General features: G+C 46.6%; 1 protein-coding gene across 6 annotated transcripts in view; it reads right to left on the bottom strand.

The window, feature by feature from the left end:
* Positions 1-16,410, bottom strand: part of SAMD4A (sterile alpha motif domain containing 4A) — a 244,396-nt gene that overhangs the window by 35,919 nt on the left and 192,067 nt on the right. For all 6 annotated transcript variants that reach the window (XM_082619236.1, XM_082619240.1, XM_082619239.1 and 3 more), the window contains 2 exons: positions 6,648-6,757; positions 4,371-4,457 (listed from right to left, as the gene is read on the bottom strand). In XM_082619236.1, coding sequence (XP_082475362.1) covers positions 4,371-4,457; positions 6,648-6,757 — 197 coding nt within the window. The remainder of the gene's footprint in view (positions 1-4,370; positions 4,458-6,647; positions 6,758-16,410) is intronic.

Genomic DNA, 16,410 nt, shown 5'->3' with positions numbered 1-16,410 from the left:
CCTGACTCCTCAGAGTAAAGTCTAGAACTTAGCACTGAGGGCCCAAGTTGAGAAGGAAGCTAGCTCAATCCTGTACCCTCAACTGGCTGTGGGAATGAATTCTCCATGTTGACAAAAACAGGGAAGCAGCCCAAGTCTCTACTGATCCTTCATACCATAAATATAATCCTGTGTTGTGAACACAAAAAGAAGCAAAGCTGCCCGTTAACTCCCGTGTGGAGCCAAGGAGCTCACGTGCGAGCAGAAGTGGGAAGGCTGGTCCTTCCTGCACAGCAGTCCACTCAGGTAGGTACAGCTCAGGGCCGACAAGTGGGAAGGAGGCTACAATCTGATGATCCCAGCCTTCCTGGCCTGGATTTCTTGGGTCTTGGAGGAAGACTGGTTCAGAGCCTCTCTAGGGGCATGTAACAGACACAAGTTGCACGTCATCTGCAAGCGAGAGCTTTGGCTGCCAGTGGCGGCCCCGGCACTTATGTAACTTCCCACGGCTCTTCCTCCTCTCTGTGGGAGAAGAACTGGACTCCTCACCCAACAGATAGCACTCCTGCACCTACTTAACTGTATTCTCCCTATGGGCCAGGCACTGTCAGACACTGGGGGTCTAAAAACAAATATGAGAGAATCTTTGCCCTAAGATGCTTACAGTTACCGGGACCCATGCAGCGCGAGGATACTGCCAGGACAGGGAGCAGCGGGAACACAGAAGTGTGTGTGTGTGAGTGTGAGTGTGTGTGTGTGAGTGTATGTGTGTGTGTGTGAGTGCACGAGTGTGTGTGAGTGTGAGTGTGTGAGAGTGAGTGTGTTTGAGTGACTGTGAGTGTGTGTGTGTGTGTTTCCTTTCTCCAGGCCAGGTTCCCAGGCTCAGAGAATGGTTCAGCTTCATCATTTGGGAGTCAGTTGAAAAAAGACAGTAAATAAAAGCACGTGGAAACATTTTCATTATTAAAGATAAATGCTGGAAAATCTGCCCTAGTGACCATTCTAATCTTCCCTTTTCCTTTTCTACCAAATACCTTGAGAAGTCTACACTGCCTGACCCCACAGCCTCGATATCCTTTCACGTTCCCCGGTTCTTGGGTTTCTGCTTCCCTCCCATCTCTCTGAAACCCTACTCATCACGGCTACCGGTGAGCTGCTGGTGGCCACTTCCAGGGGGCAGTGACAGTCCTCATGGGATGTGACCCCTCCAGGGTCGCTCCTTCACTCTCTGACCCTCGGGGGTCTGTTGCTGTTTGGCCCCTCCATGTCCTCTGCCGCTCCCCACCCAGGGTCTGTTCTCGGCTCTTACCACTCGCCACACACTTCTGGAGGTACCAACGACCATCCACACACAAACGACCCACAGCTGAGCCTTTCCTCGCCTTGTGGACTCTAGACTTGTTCTCCTGGACACTGACTTGCCGTTTCTGCCTGGGTGTCCCCCAGGCACCTCAGACTGCATCTGCCAAACTCAACTCCATTTCTCCCACACTATAGCTCCTCCTCTATTTTCAGTTCCCAAATGGCATGACACCCAAGCCCACACCTCCTGCCAATGCCCAGACTCCCGCTAACTGACCCTCTCATCCTTCTCCACCGTCACGGCCCCTGCCCTGGCTCAGGGGCCCACCACTGGCCACGGATTCCCAGCGAGTCCTCCCGCCAGCACTGGCTCCCCTCTGCTTTCCATCCTCACCGTGGTGGAGTGGTCTGTTACATCCCAGGAAGACATCCCCACCAGCCTCAGCGAGGACGCGGATCACGCTGGATTCTGAGAGCACCACTACACATCTATCTGTGGTACCTCGTGTCCCGAGCTCCCCGAGGGTGGGAACCACCGGTTCCTCACGGTGAGCCTCCAGTGGACGGGGGAAATCTAGTCCAAATCAGCTGGTTAGTCAGTGTTCAGTAACTGAGCAGAAGTGCTCTGGACCTAGAGCTTATCTGCAGTGGCTGCTGATTGTGAACTAGCCATGGGCGGGTCCTGGCCATCTCCTTAGAAACCTCTGGGTTCTATGTGAGGTAAGAATGCCATAGGAGGCAAGGGCATGATGACAGCGTTTCCAACAGCATAATCAGCTGAGGATGTCTGGAATGTCAGAGAAATGGCTGATTGGAGCCTATCGCTGGTGGTCTATGTGGGAACCGGTTACCGACAACCCTCTCCCTGGCAGAGCGGGAGAGGTGCGGCTCCCAGAGAAGAGGGAACAGGGCCAGGGGCTGAGTCCTCAGTGGATGCTGAGGAGAGCTGCATTACCACCCCCAGGCCATCAGCTCCTGAAGGGACAAGCTCGCAGGGGTCTGGACTCGGGTGTTCCCAAGCAAGCCCAGCGTGGTGGTCCACAGCTTCCCTCCTCAAAGAAGTCACACCGAGTAAACTCACCATGCTTTCTGCTTGGCCAGTAGCTGCTTTCAGACTCTGTATTACAGCTGTCATCTTTTTTTTTTTTTTTTTTTTGCGGTTCGCGGGCCTCTCACTGTTGTGGCCTCTCCCGTTGCGGAGCACAGGCTCTGGACGCGCGGGCCCAGAGGCCATGGCTCACGGGCCCAGCCGCTCCGCGGAATGTGGGATCTTCCCGGACTGGGGCACGAACCCGCGTCCCCTGCATCAGCAGGCGGACTCTCAACCACTGCGCCACCAGGGAAGCCCTGTCATCTTTTTAACATTCCCAGTCCAGTGACCCAGGGAGAAGGTCTTTGTGTGGAGTCAACATTATTCTAGGTGTGAAATATAGGACACAGAAAGTGTCACGGACTTATGACAGGCTAGATAGGAAGTCAGTGGCACGTGAGGGCCGCCCGAGCCACCTTGCTGCCCTTGTGTTTCCACGTGCTGATTTGGTCCAGCGTTGCATGGAGTGGAGCCGACAGCAGCTCCATCTCTGTCCCCCAGGTGGGTGCATATCCTCAGTGACAAGAGGATATGGATGAGTTCTTGAAGGATGCTCCAGAAATAAGTGCGGAAAACATCGCTCTTTTACCAGAATGCTTAGCAATCTAATCCTTATGTAAAATGTTTTCTGTGCTTTTTAACAGATAAGGAGAAAACTGGCCTGTTGAATGTTCTCCCAAAGAGAACAGTTATATAAAAACGGCAGTAATCACTCCGTTAGACAAACTGCCTGGTAAAGGAGTTGATATAAAATTAAGAACAACAACAACAACTTCAAGGTCACTTGGATAGGTTACTTGTCATTTGTGATGCACTTTAATTAAGAACAGGCCTTTCATCAAGGAGGCGCCTATGAGTAGCCTCTATCTATCCATCCAGAGGTTTAAAAACCCACCTTCCTTATAAAGATGTATATTCTGTAACTACATATTACTTTATATTTTATAAGATATGCATTCAGCATAATTTTATGTTGTCACACATCCTTGTGAATAAGGTAAAAAAAATTCCCATGACATTAAAATGTTTATGTGCTTACAAAACTTGCTTTAGCCTCACCTACCTCCATACTTTGCTCCCTTCCAAAGGCACCCTGGGATTACTGGAAGAGATTACAACTCAAGCTCTGAAGGCAGCAAATATCAGTACCTTCCCACCCACCACTCCCAACTGCCTCCCGACAGCAGTATACAAGGATCTCCACACCGGGGCCGAGGAAGCACTGGCTCACAAGGTCTGCTCTCTTTAGGACCTTAGATGAACTCATAAAGTCACCAAGCCCTAAAAATGACATCCTTACTATGGTGACTTCCAGATACAATGATAGGAAGAGAACATGCTTAGGCAGCACACAAAAAGGGATGGTAGCAGAGAATAAACTGCTTTTAATAATGGAATAAACTCTTTTTCAGCACTGTGCATTTTTGAGAGGGTTCCTATCAGAGTCATAGGGACCCATTCTGGTAAGTTAATGTCTGAAATGTTTCTCTGGAGAGCCTACCATGCCTGTCTGTCAAATGATTTTGATCCTCTCTGTTGAAGCCTGGGGTTTACTTGGTGTTTGCCACTCTGGGGGCAGCTTTTCTCAAAATAAGATCCTTCCCTGGGTGGACAGCAGGAATGAAGCACATCTGTATGTTCGCTACACTGATGTGTCAAGATTGCAGCCTCTAACTGTGGGCTGAACACTCCTTCATCTCTACAAACATATAAAAGGCAGAAGGGAATATATATAAAACATTTCCTCAGAGCTCTGGGATGGCCAGTTGTGGGATGCCTGGATGCAGGGAATAAGTACATTTCAGTGGTTAGATTACACAGAAGCATGTATAACCAGGAAACGTCACTTCAAAATCATTTCATTTTTTTCTGACTTTGGTAAGGAAACAGCATGATACTCTCTACAAGACCTGCTGATGACACTTTCAACTGAGAATCTCCCTTGGCCTATTTTCCCACGATGAAGGTGGAAGGGGTCCATCACCCGGTAATAACTTACCCTTTCCAAAGACTTCAGGAGGTTTTGTCTCTCTTTGAGCTTCTGAATACTGATGACAATTTTGTGTCTTGCACCTTTGGTAACATTCTATAATGAAGTAAAAGTTATATTTAAAAACATATTTTTCAGCATCAGCTTAGAGATTCTTGGAAGCTATTTAGCACTTTACTGCCTTCTTGGTTCCCACATGTGTGCAGACTAGTAAATATCCATTTGTCTCTCTCTTCAATATCCATTGTCATCAACCTCTTCTTACTAAATATTATAACTCCTCAATATCCATTATCATCGACCTCTTCTTACTAAATACTTTAACTCCATCTGGCTACACATCTGCCTGTGGCCTTTAGGAGAATGAGAAATAGCCAATTATCCCATCCAGCATGAAATTTCTTCATAGTCTTAAAAGATCACTTTTAGGTCATACACTCACTCCTTGTGTCCAGGTTTTATCATTTTGGTCCCTTGCAGTTTTCCTGAAGGTTCCAACCCCACACAGAGATATGCATTGCTTTCTCAAAGCTTTCCTATGTTTACCCATCTTGAGGAGACATGAAATCCAGTGCAGTTCTCACCTGGTGTCAGACAACACAGGCTAGTTTTTGTCAGTTTGCAGCCCCTCTTGGTTCTCCATAAGGAAAACTAGAATAGAGAACTTAAACCTATATTTCAGTCATCACTTCAGATAGAGGATTAGGATTCACAGTTAGGATTATGGATTTTATCTCCTTAACTGTGCATCAGTGGTGAGCGCAAGGATTGATTCAGTTAGACATTTGTTGACCAGAGAGACTGCAAATTTCCAAGTAGAAGATTCTTTCTCAAATCAGGTCTCTAATGTAAACTTCTGATGACTCTTGCAAATATTCATAAAATTTCTCTTAAAGATGGGAACACCAGAGGTATTGCCTTTACTGAGGAAAACTAAGACTCAAATGATGTCTAAACCCACTCTTTAAGATGAAGCACTGGGGGCATATTTCTCTTTAGCCTTGACTTTGGGTTCAAGTGAATTTTTACTCTGAAAAGTCTGTGCTGGCCTCTGGCTTTGCCCTCTGTGTCAATTATTTCTTGTTTTTTCTCAAGTCGAACAACTGATGACTGAGATTTTTTTCTCAACTCTGACCCAAACACAAGAATGCTCTTAGAAGAGGTTCTCATCAGTCCTGGGGATCTCAAGGAGTGATCGAGATAAACAAGCAGTGGGAGAAGTGTTAGGAAGTTGAAATTAGGGCCTTTCATTCTCTGAGAATGTGCAGTGACTCTGGGCTTTGTCTTACAACTCAATACTGGTATTCAGCCAGGCTTGCAGAGGTTAACTGTGGATACTGAATATGCAGTGGGAAACCAGGATCTGCTGGGAGGTCTGCGTCCAGACCAGCCATGCCCCAAATGGTATAATCTCCTCTTCCTGCAGGGGAAATACTATTAGCCCATTCAGACCATTAATTCTCTCAAATCACCGCTCAAAGGAAACTGAGGTCAATTTGAAACAGGCAGATAGCATTTTAAACAAGGGAAACAAAGACATTGGTCAGATCTATTTGCCCGAGCACAGCATGGTAGGAAACATGCTTAGTTTCAGGGGCTCTGCTGACTGGCCTGGGCTTCGGTATCCACAGAGGGAAGGAGGAACTTTGTCCTTTTATGGCACACAGAGGGAACCGACATCTGAGACCTGGGGTAATCCCATGCTCGATGGCTGTCCTATGTTATTTAGGGTGGTTAGAAGAAAATATGTTGTACAACTTTCTCCATTCCAACTAAGACCAGTCTGAATGTGTTTTTGGACAAGCGTTGGGGAAGGTCTGAGACAGGAGCTGGTGCTTCGACTTCCTAACTACTAGAAGTCAAGTGATTTGTAACCGGACTGGACAATACACAACCAATCTGTCATCCTCCAAACCAGTCCTGGCCGGGCAGACAGAGGGAGGGGCCCAGGAAAACAAAAGCAGGGACACGGACTCTTTGAGGCCTTGGTCAATGTACTTCTTCTGATTCCCCCCTAGCCCCCTAGAAGTGTGCACCTAGGTTATTTCTTTTTCATATCACTCCTCCTCACTCTCATTTGCCCTGTGGTTACCCATCTCCTACTGGACCCTGAAGGCAAGAAACCAGCCCTACTCACCATGGCATGCTGGCCAGCACCTGGCAGTTCCTAGAACAAGGCAAGCTACTAGGTGGGTACAGGTATGGATTCAAACAAGGCCTGCCTTGGACTTGAACGTCAGATTCCACCTGGGGTACCTTCTCAGGGATAGCCAGCCAAGCACATACCTGAGCCTCCAGCTGGCACTCAGTGAGGGCCATCATCTCCTCGTAGGTCATCTGGGAGAAAAGCGCAGCATACTTGTGCAAGCGGAGGCTTTTTAACCAGGCTGGAACATCTGTGGTGCGAGATGCACAGGAGATGGGAAGAGAAATTCAGAGGGAAACAGAAGAGATGACAAGAGATGTGGGAAGAGAGAAAGGAAAAGAAGGTGGTGGTCAGAGGGAAAAAAACGAAAGAAAAAAAAAACCTTTATGTTACTACTTGTTTAATTTTGTCAGCAAATTACAGACTTAGAAGTCTTGATCTAGTTCTGATATTCCCACTGTTGGGCTCCCTTACTCTTTACACCAGGGGGCGGCTGACTTGGGGTCCATGGGCTTCAGAGCATACGGCAATTCTCTAAAATTACATCCCAATTTGTGAATACATGGGTGCTTTTCTGGGCAGAGGGTCATCCACAGCTTCTATACGATCCTCAGAGGGATTCATGACCCCCACAATGTCAGGGATTCACTGCTTTAGCCAGACTACTTCATTTTTGATTTCGAAAGAAATGACTTAGAACGTAAACTACATATGATGAGTCTTCATCCTCAGGATAATTTCTTTCTAGGTTTAGTGCAGATCCCCATCTGCTGTTTCTGCCACTTCCACGGTGACAGGAAAACGTCCAGGCAGCAGCACCTTCCCTATGGGTGGAACTGCTGTCATTCTCAGCCTGAGTTTTCTTCGGACGTCCTATACCCCAGGGGGAGTAAGGGCATCCTGCACTCTAAAACGACCACATAGTGTGTGTGTGTGTGTGTGTGTGTGTGTGTGTGTGTGTGTGTGTGTGTGTGTGTGTGTGTCTGCGGACCATTTCTCCTAGCTAAGTCATGTATCTGGAGGTGTCTTTGACCTTCTCCTCGTATGTCAACCACATATCAGGACTTGAAAGGTCCAAAGATTGCCTAGACTATGGGATAATGGGAATTCCAAAGCACATCTGAAATAATTCCTACATTTGGGATTCTAGATTTAGGAAAATTAAACAGTAACTGTATTGAAAATCCACAGGAGAATGATTACCTTGCTAAGTGCAACCAAAACAAAGCACTTGCCCATGCTCTTTTAAAGTCAGGGTTTTTGAGCTGATAGGATCTTTGAGAAGTCTCTAGAATCATCTTCCCCCACCCCGGCTCATTCTACAGATGGCAAAATTAAGTCATTAAATCTAGATCACAGGGCAACTATGTGGTGAAATAGGGACTAGAGCCAGGTTGCCAGATTCCCAGATTTTTCCTACATTGTATCAACTTTTTGTAGAATGAGGACCAAATAGCCCATCAGTGGGAAGGCTGAATAAACAAGTGACTGTAAAGTCTTTGAAATGCTGAAGCGCTGGATAAACATTATTCATGCTTTCTATGAATTATTATCCATTACTAACCATGTTGATCGCAAGATACTATCTATCACTAAGTGCTTTATTCTGAGGTGCTGACAGAGTCCACAAACACTACAAAATAAGTGGAAACTTCTAATTTTTTAATGTTTAGAGTAGGTAACAGGGATTGATTAAAGAGGCCTGGCCTACTCTGATTATCAGGCCCTGCCACCTGGGTGAACCCAACCTAGTTTTAGGGAATGTGGGTATGGGGCGATCACCTGAAACTCAAAGATATAGCAGGGGAGAGTGGGCCTGGTGAGGTTACTTCTTGATTTGCAGTAATGTGAAGACCGAAGAGGAGGAATTTCTGGAGAAACAGAATTGGATGGCCAATGGCATTTTAAGAACAGACTCAGTCATCTCAGGCAAGAAGTCACTTGACTCTGTGCTTGCAGGCCCTTCATTCTACTGCAACAAGTGGAGAGTCCTTCTGGGACCATTGTTAACCACAAGAGACAGGGCTTCCCCAGACACATAGTACCAATCCTCACATCCTCCTCAACTCAAGCTGTGGTTGGATCAAGAGTTCAGGACATCTGCTTGCCTCTGGTGACATCCTGGAACTATTCGACCAGACTTGATTCTCTGTCATGCTTTTGTTGCTGTTAAAACAATGCTAATACTTCCACAGAGTGAGCAGCAAATAGATATATCTCTGGCTTTTAGGCCACTGACATGTTACTGCTTTATCACCAGGTTTCACGTTTGTTGTTTACATCTTTGAAAGGTCCCAAGGAGCTGCTCAGAAAACTCAGTGATCATGATTCAGAGAAGTCTGGGTAACCCAATGCCACGCTTGGGTACAATCTGTCATAAAAGAATATGGAGCAACTTCATGGGCTAAATTTTCACTGGGTGCCCTACAGCTTAATCATGCAAAATCCACTGATGATAAAACAAATAGAATCCCAAGCTACTAAATCACGATGCAAACTGGGTGCTTTATAAGCCAAGGTGACAATACGGTGTTTTAAGAGTCGGGGAGAGTGGGGTGCAAATCTTGGCTTGGCAAGTCTCAGTCCAGTCAGTACTCATTCCTTTCTATAAAGGTATTTTGACAACTAGAATTTCCCTGGTTAGAGGGATGAAGAGCCTGCCTCACTCATTTAATCAAAATGTAGGTCACTGGGAGTCGTTTCCCCAGAAAAGGTTCCTACACAGCTTTAGAACATGGTGAGTTAGGCCTTCCTGAAGAGTTATTTCTGGCTATGTTCCGGAGAAATGCAAGCTCTTCTTGGCCATATGTGCCTTGGGTAGGCATGTTGAACCTGCTCCTAGAGGGTCAGTTCCTAGCTCAGTGCCATGTGCCATCTCCTCCTGCAACGTGAACTGATGAACAAAGAAGAGGAAATCCCAGTTCTTAAGAACGTAGTTTACTAACCTTTCACCCCCTGGTTGGCGGTGAGGCACCTTCCTTTGCCAGGGATTAAAACAAAACTCCATTAAGAGGGAAACACACCAGAGAACTGAGTGCCTTGACCATTTCACTCCTCTGAAGCCAGGAACTCCAATGACTTGGAGGCTAGATTCTGTAAGATGTTGGCCAGGGACGAATTCTAACTAAAAGCTCAGTTCCTTTCCCATGGTCCAGATACTACGTGGTTGGATGCAAAGCTGAGAACCAGCTAACATAACCTCAGGCCTATGGTTGGAAGACACAGACCAATAGGGGTGTTTCCTGGAGTGGCTGATATGTGATTGAAAGCATGCATGCCGCCTGGGCTCCTGCCTCTGGCTGGTACGCAGCCATTTAACTTCATCTGGGCTGTTTCTGACGGACATGCCAATGGAGGTCCCAGACTAGAAAGTTATTCTCTTATGCAGTGTGAGAAAGATAAAGATGATTTTACTACACGCTGGAACTGACTTCCTTGCCAAGTGTGGGAATCCTGATATTTGCTCACTCAACATTTATTGAATGCCTATAATGGGGGCTAGGCGTGGCCCTGCCATCAAGGAATTTTTAATACAAAAAAACAGGTAACTCACAAAAAAATTATAAAAGTTGCAGGACAAGTGCTAAGTCTACTCAAAGTTCTGCGGGGGCAGGGGCGGAGGGGGGAGGATGGGCACAGAACAATGGGCATTTGGGTTTGCCTTGGGGAGTGGGATTGCTTCACAGTAGCATTGGTCCGGGAGTCACTGGGCAGATCATAATGAGGAAGCCATCTCAGGAAGCAGGAGCAGTGCATAAGCAAAGCAGAGATGCAAGAGAGCATTCCAGGCCAAGCAAAGGCTTGGGTGAATTCTAGAGAAGAGCTTAGACATAAGACGGGACAAATAGGCAAGGGTCAGATGATTGGGATTTCTAATGCCGAACCAAGGAGAGTCAACCTTGGCTTGGGTGATGAGAAACTGTTGAAATCTGAGCAGTAGAGGCACAATCAGACGAGTATGTAAGAATGATGATGGCTGTTGATGTAAAGGCTGGGCTGGATGAAGTGGGAGTGGAGGCCAGGAGATGAATCCAAGCTCAGGAGGGCAGTGGCAGAGGAGAAGGATAGTATGTAAATCCACAGCACTTGAAGGTTAAGGAAGTACAGGGAATAAGGGAGAGAAAGGAGCCTAAAATGGTTCCTCTGAGTAGGTGTGGTAGGAAAGTACAGGGGAGCATCAGATTTGGGGTAAGAGGAGAGAGATGGTGAACTCCACTTTAGGTCAGCTGAGTGTCATCACCTTTGAGCCATCCAGGTGGAGAAGTCAACTGGTCAAGACCTCTGAAGAGGGGGCTGAGCTGGAGAACCACTTTCCTTGTCAGTAGCACATGGTACTTGTTTTAGCCACGGAAGTGGGTGAGATTACTCAGGGAAGAGGGGAGAGCCAAGGTGGAGCCCTGGGAGCACCAGGCTTTTAGGGGAAGGTGAGGGAAGAGAAGCCCATGAAGGAAACTGACAAGGGCAAAGGGTAGGAAGTTTCTGGGAGAAAGCAGCGCCATCCATGTGTGGACAGTGGGCTCCCATGCCACAGTGTCCATCCTTATGAAGCTCCTCTACGTCTTGCTGCAGTCCACGGTAGTTTATCTTCTCATGGGCGTTTTTGATAATAGTGCTTCACCCAGCTTTTATACGCTGGTATGTCTACCTGTTGGCCTTTACCAATGGGTCAAGTTTCCAATTACGCTTTCTATTTACCTTTTAGAGTTTGGATAAATCAGCCCCCGAGAGGCTTTGTGGTGCATATTACAGCTCACACAGAAGCTGGGCTCCAATTAGAACTTGGGCTGCTTTGCTCAAATGCCTGCTGCTGGAATGGCTGCAAATATCATTCAGGTCAACAGGCCATGCAGCACCTGCCCCACAAACAAGGAGGTCCCGCACGAGAGAAACATGGAACCAATATTGCAGAAGAGCTCAATATGGGGAATGATGTAAAGGGTATAGGGAGTAAGGCATCCCTGGAAGACAGAACCACGAACAGCCGCCTTTTCCACAAGAGGCTTCACTGTGGTGGTCCTGGTACCTGCAAATGGAAGAGCAACTCCCATTCGCCATGGAGAGCCAGGCTAATCTCAAACAACTCCCTCTCTCTCTCCAAGACATGACTACATCCTTGGTCTTTGAGGGAGAAGAACCAATGTAGGAGCAAGAAGGGACTAACTCTTCAGGGTTGAAGCAAGAAGGAAAACATGTCTTTCGAAAATGAAGAAGTCTAGCAGCACCATTAAGATAACTGAAGCCTGTCTATTTTTGGCCAGAGTGAATGAACAGCCCCATTCTGTACCAGCCCCTGAGCAAAAGAAAGAAGGTGCCTTGGTCTCGGGTCCCTGTGGAGCTGGAGCAGGCTCCACCATCCTGGGACGTGTCCATGGTGGCCTCCGGCTTCCATGCTTGTGGGGAGCATGTGTGGGTCTTGGAAGGCACAGAGATGGTCGAGTTTGGGTAAAATACCCTCTTTGAAGTGTTTGATACAAACAGAAGGACTAAATTTCTCCCAGTTTCCATCGGCTGTGACACCCGTAAGTGGTGTTCTACTCTTAGCCTGCTTTGCATCAACAGCAGCTGGGTTCCACATTGACAGCTGTCCTTAAAGCACTTTAGCTGAAGACACACACTTTGTAAGAAATAGCAGCTGTAAGTCTCACAACCTTTAGAATTTGGGGGAATCCTGGGGATTTACTTTTCAAAGATATCAGGGCCTCTCAGCCTATCTGAAAAGAGGGAGCACAAGTCTGAGCCCATTAGGACCTATCCACACAGGTCGTATGTTGGCATTTGGGAATAAAGAAAGGGAAGTAAGTTTACTAAATCCTGGCCTTTAAGTTAGATGGATTCGAGACAGCATCTAGAAAGTCAGCATTCAGAAAATAGTAACTTGTTCCCATGACAGCCATGCTGAAAAGTGTCCCAGCCACACAAGGGGCTGTGTCGCTCCTTTGTCATCACTCACATCCTTATGACCCTCAGAAATGCTGTATTCACAACCTTTCTTACAAAGGTTTCTGATGGGTTCCTTTGTCTTACAAAAATAACACTTCTCCATATTTTGTTTTCCTCATCTCATTCTAAGACAGGCAGAAGTTCAAAGGTCTACAGCTCAAAACCCCAAACCAGCTATTTCAGAATAGGCAATATATTTCCTTTGCTATGGAGAAAAAAAGTTTACATAAGTTTCATCTAAGAAAGGTTCTTTAGAAAAGAAAACCTGAGCCTATTTTCATGGTTCCCTCCGCTCTTAATCGCTATGTTTCTATCAAGGTTACTGGACCCAAAGGTTTCTTTTTTACCTTTATCATGTCTATATGCAAACAATGTAAGTTTAAATTACCCCTATATTTTTATACTAACGTAGTGCCATACCTCATAAGTATACCAGCCAATGTTCATTCATAATGGTGAGGCTGAAGCTCATCTCAAGAGAAACAGACCCCACCCCCCATCTCTACCCCTCTCACACCGACAACTGCAATGAGAAAATCATGGAGCTTCTCAGTCTTAGGAGACTAAATCTATGGGCCTTACTAGCCAGAAGTCTAGTGAATTCCCCACATGAACTTCACCACAGGGAGGCAGAATGCTTACTGTGCAGGTGAGGAGGGGAGCCAGGGCTCTTAGGGAGGCTGAGCCAGGGGAGAGCATGGTGCTCTGTGGGCCTGGTTGGCGCGCCTCCACTGGAATCTTCTACAGGGGCCCACACTCAGCCGGCCGCACGCTGTCCTCCCAGTCTGTTTCTTTTCCGATTTACTCCTTGCTGTCGATGACATCACGGGCTACCCAGATGTCCCAGGCAAAAAGCTGGGCGTCGTCCTAAATTCCTCATGCTCCATCCCCGTCTACATTCAATCAGTGCAATTCAATTCAGAGCTCTCTCAGGTCTATCTTACGAAGACCCCACGAACACGCTACCTTGTCTCCTTTGTTCGGCTTGGTCCAAATTCATTTTCCTCCTCAGGTACTGAAACATCCCCCACTGCCCAGCTGGCCTCCAAATCCAGAATCCCCTGCCCCTCCCCTACTTTGGTATGTCTCCCACTCTTCTGTTCAGGTCCTATTTCTAATATGTAAATCTAAGCAGGTCAGTCTGCTGCTAAATTCCTTCCATATCAGGACAAAAGCTCCAATCTTTTGCAATGCCTAGCATCCGGCTCGTCCCTCTCCAGACATTGTTCCCATGTGCCCCTAACACACAAGCCATCGGATGATGCACTTGGTCAAGCTGTCTCATAACCATGCTTTCACGAATAATATTCCCTCTGCATAGAATGCCCTTCCCTCACCTTATATATCTGGCTAATCTGTAATCCTGCTCCGAGCTGAAGCTCCAGGCCTCTCCCCCTCCAGGAACTTTCCTTGACTTCCCTCCACTTTGAATTAGGGCCTTCTTTGCTGCCTGCCTCGACCCAGGGCAAGTCTCTGAGACAAGATGTTTTCACAGATGTGTACATGCATCAGGTCTCTGTGGCTCGCATGATAGTGAGTCCCTTGAGACAGGGACCATCTCCTTCACCTCTGTCTCCCCAATAACCAGTCCAAAGCCTCTCTCAGCAAGGGCTCAAGAAAGGCAGCTGACTTGCTGAGGACAAAAATGAAACCTGTTAATCGGTCTTTCTTCCCTCGTCTCTGTTCCCATAGAACAGCCATATAACTCATGAACAGCCCTTGCCTTCGGATAAGTCTTTAGGTGTTGGGTTTATACAAAATTTCTGAAGACATGATGCTAATAGGAGGGGCAGATGTACTTCTCCCACCAATGAAATTCTGTTCTCTATTTTCTTCTCCTTTCAGGAATTTATGGGAATGTCATTTTTTCCCCTCTTGGCCACCTGGAGGCTTTGTATGAGCAAAGGGGTAAGAGAGCACATTCTACTCATGTGATATGGAGGGGAGAAGAATAGAATTGAGTGTCAACTTAGAATCAAGAATCTTTCCCCTGGGATAAGTCACAGTGAAGCTTTTGCAAGGAACAAGGACAACTGAATTTAGAAACCACAATCAGTCTATTCCGTCCAAACATGTATTACTAGTAGCCTCCACAGGGCATGTTGAAGGGGAAACTTCCATATTACCATTCAGTGTCCCACTTCTGTTCATTAACTTCTAGTTGAGTAGCTGATCCCATGCTTCCCTGAGCCTGAGATATTAGTTTGAGATCTCTACTGCCAGGGACATCCACTCTGTGCTTCAGAGCTGACTTAAACCTTCAGGATGTGTGTTTACTATAAAAGGAAAAACAAAGCAAAGCAGGCAGATGATGTTAATCCTCTGAGAGCAGGAGCTGGTCTACTTGGGAGAGAACTTAGTGACAATCCCTGGCAGGGAACGCTGACACCAAGACAAAAAGAGGGAGAGATGGATGTTTGTGAAAAATAAAAAGGGCAAGAATGCTGGGCTGTGAGCTTTATTTCCCACTCTGGACCCAAGAGGCACATTCCTAAGGGACGATGTGTAGCCAAACCTGGCTCATCTGTCTGGATGAAAAGGAAGCCTCGGATGAATACAGCGTTTCGGCAAAGTACGCACAGCTGCTGTCAAGAAAGATGAATTCACACTAAATTAAGCTCCATTACGGGAATTTTTATTCTTTCCCCAAGGTGTGGGGTGAGGGCTGACATGCATCCCCTGGAGACTTGGAACTCCTCCAAAGTCTACTACAGATTCCTTGTTGTTCTCGTAAACTGGGTGTCTAAAAAGTAGGAAAATAGCAATTAGATGATGGCATCCTGAGGTGGACCAGAAAGTAGCTTTAAAAGGCCGACACTCCTGCCAAAGGGCCAGGTCACAGAAAGGAAGAGACATGGATCCAAGAGGAAGAGCTAGCTCTCTTTAAAAGCACTTCATTTGATTTCAGATTTCATTTCTCAGAAAAATACAAATGAATTTGGAAATTTAAACCGGTGTCTGCTCTTGGACAGGGGAATCGGATGACACACTCTTAGGACTGGCTTGTTAAGGGTTGCTTCTGCGCTCTCCTGGGAGGCCATCCTGAGCAGCGCTTGATGGTGGGGGTCCTCAGGGGTGGCCTTCGAGGGAAGCTGTTGCCAGGTGCAGTGGGGGAGGGGCATTCGGGTGGCATAAACACTGGCCCCGACACTCTGGAATGATGCTGTTTTCAGGTGTGGATGTTTCTACGGCTTGACCTACCAGCTGAACTGCAAATATACTTTTCCCACACATAGAACCCTCATCGTCTATTATGTTCCTTCCTTCAAATAGGTTTTGCCAGTTAATTCACTAAGGACTGTATACTTTGGGAGAAGGACCATTCAATAGGTCAGCAGAAGGTGGATATACACAGAAGAGGGTCCTCTGTTTAGTCCTGTCACCAAAGAGCCTGTTTTCTGACCACATGCCTTGGGCCTATAAAGAAAATCTAGGCTATCATATCTTATCTGTATCATTTTCAGATCGAAGAAGCTCTGAGGGGACAATTCTCACCAATTCTAAAAGAAGGAATCAAAGAAGCGGATATATGCCATGTTCCTTGAACTTCGGAATATTTTGGCTTTTATTCTAAAACAGGGATAGGACATTTATTCCATTTTTCTCTCATTCGTTTCTCTTTAAAAGCCTGCTCTCATGACTCATTTCTCACCTTGAAAGGCCAGCATGCAATGAACACACATTTACCTGCTTTGGGAGAATGTCTAAGGTATACAGAGGGCTTCACAACCAAAAACAAAGAAAGAAAACCAAGAAAAGAAAGCAAAAGGAAAAAAGAAAAAAGATAACGAAGCTCCTATAAGCAGACAGCAGACCCAGCATTCCTCCTGGAGAGGCCTGTGTCCTGGAGAACAATAGGCTTCCCACAAGACCCTCCAAGTCCTTCAACGTAAAGGCCAGGCCTCCTTCCCACAGTTACCAATTAGAACCGCATGTAGCTTTCTTGGAAACCATCTGTCCAGA

Source organism: Mesoplodon mirus (assembly GCF_964341445.2).
Source record: "Mesoplodon mirus genome assembly, chromosome: 4".
Lineage (NCBI taxonomy): Eukaryota > Metazoa > Chordata > Mammalia > Artiodactyla > Ziphiidae > Mesoplodon > Mesoplodon mirus.
Note: the sequence above shows the minus strand (reverse complement) of the source record. Positions and strands in the feature narration are given on the sequence as shown.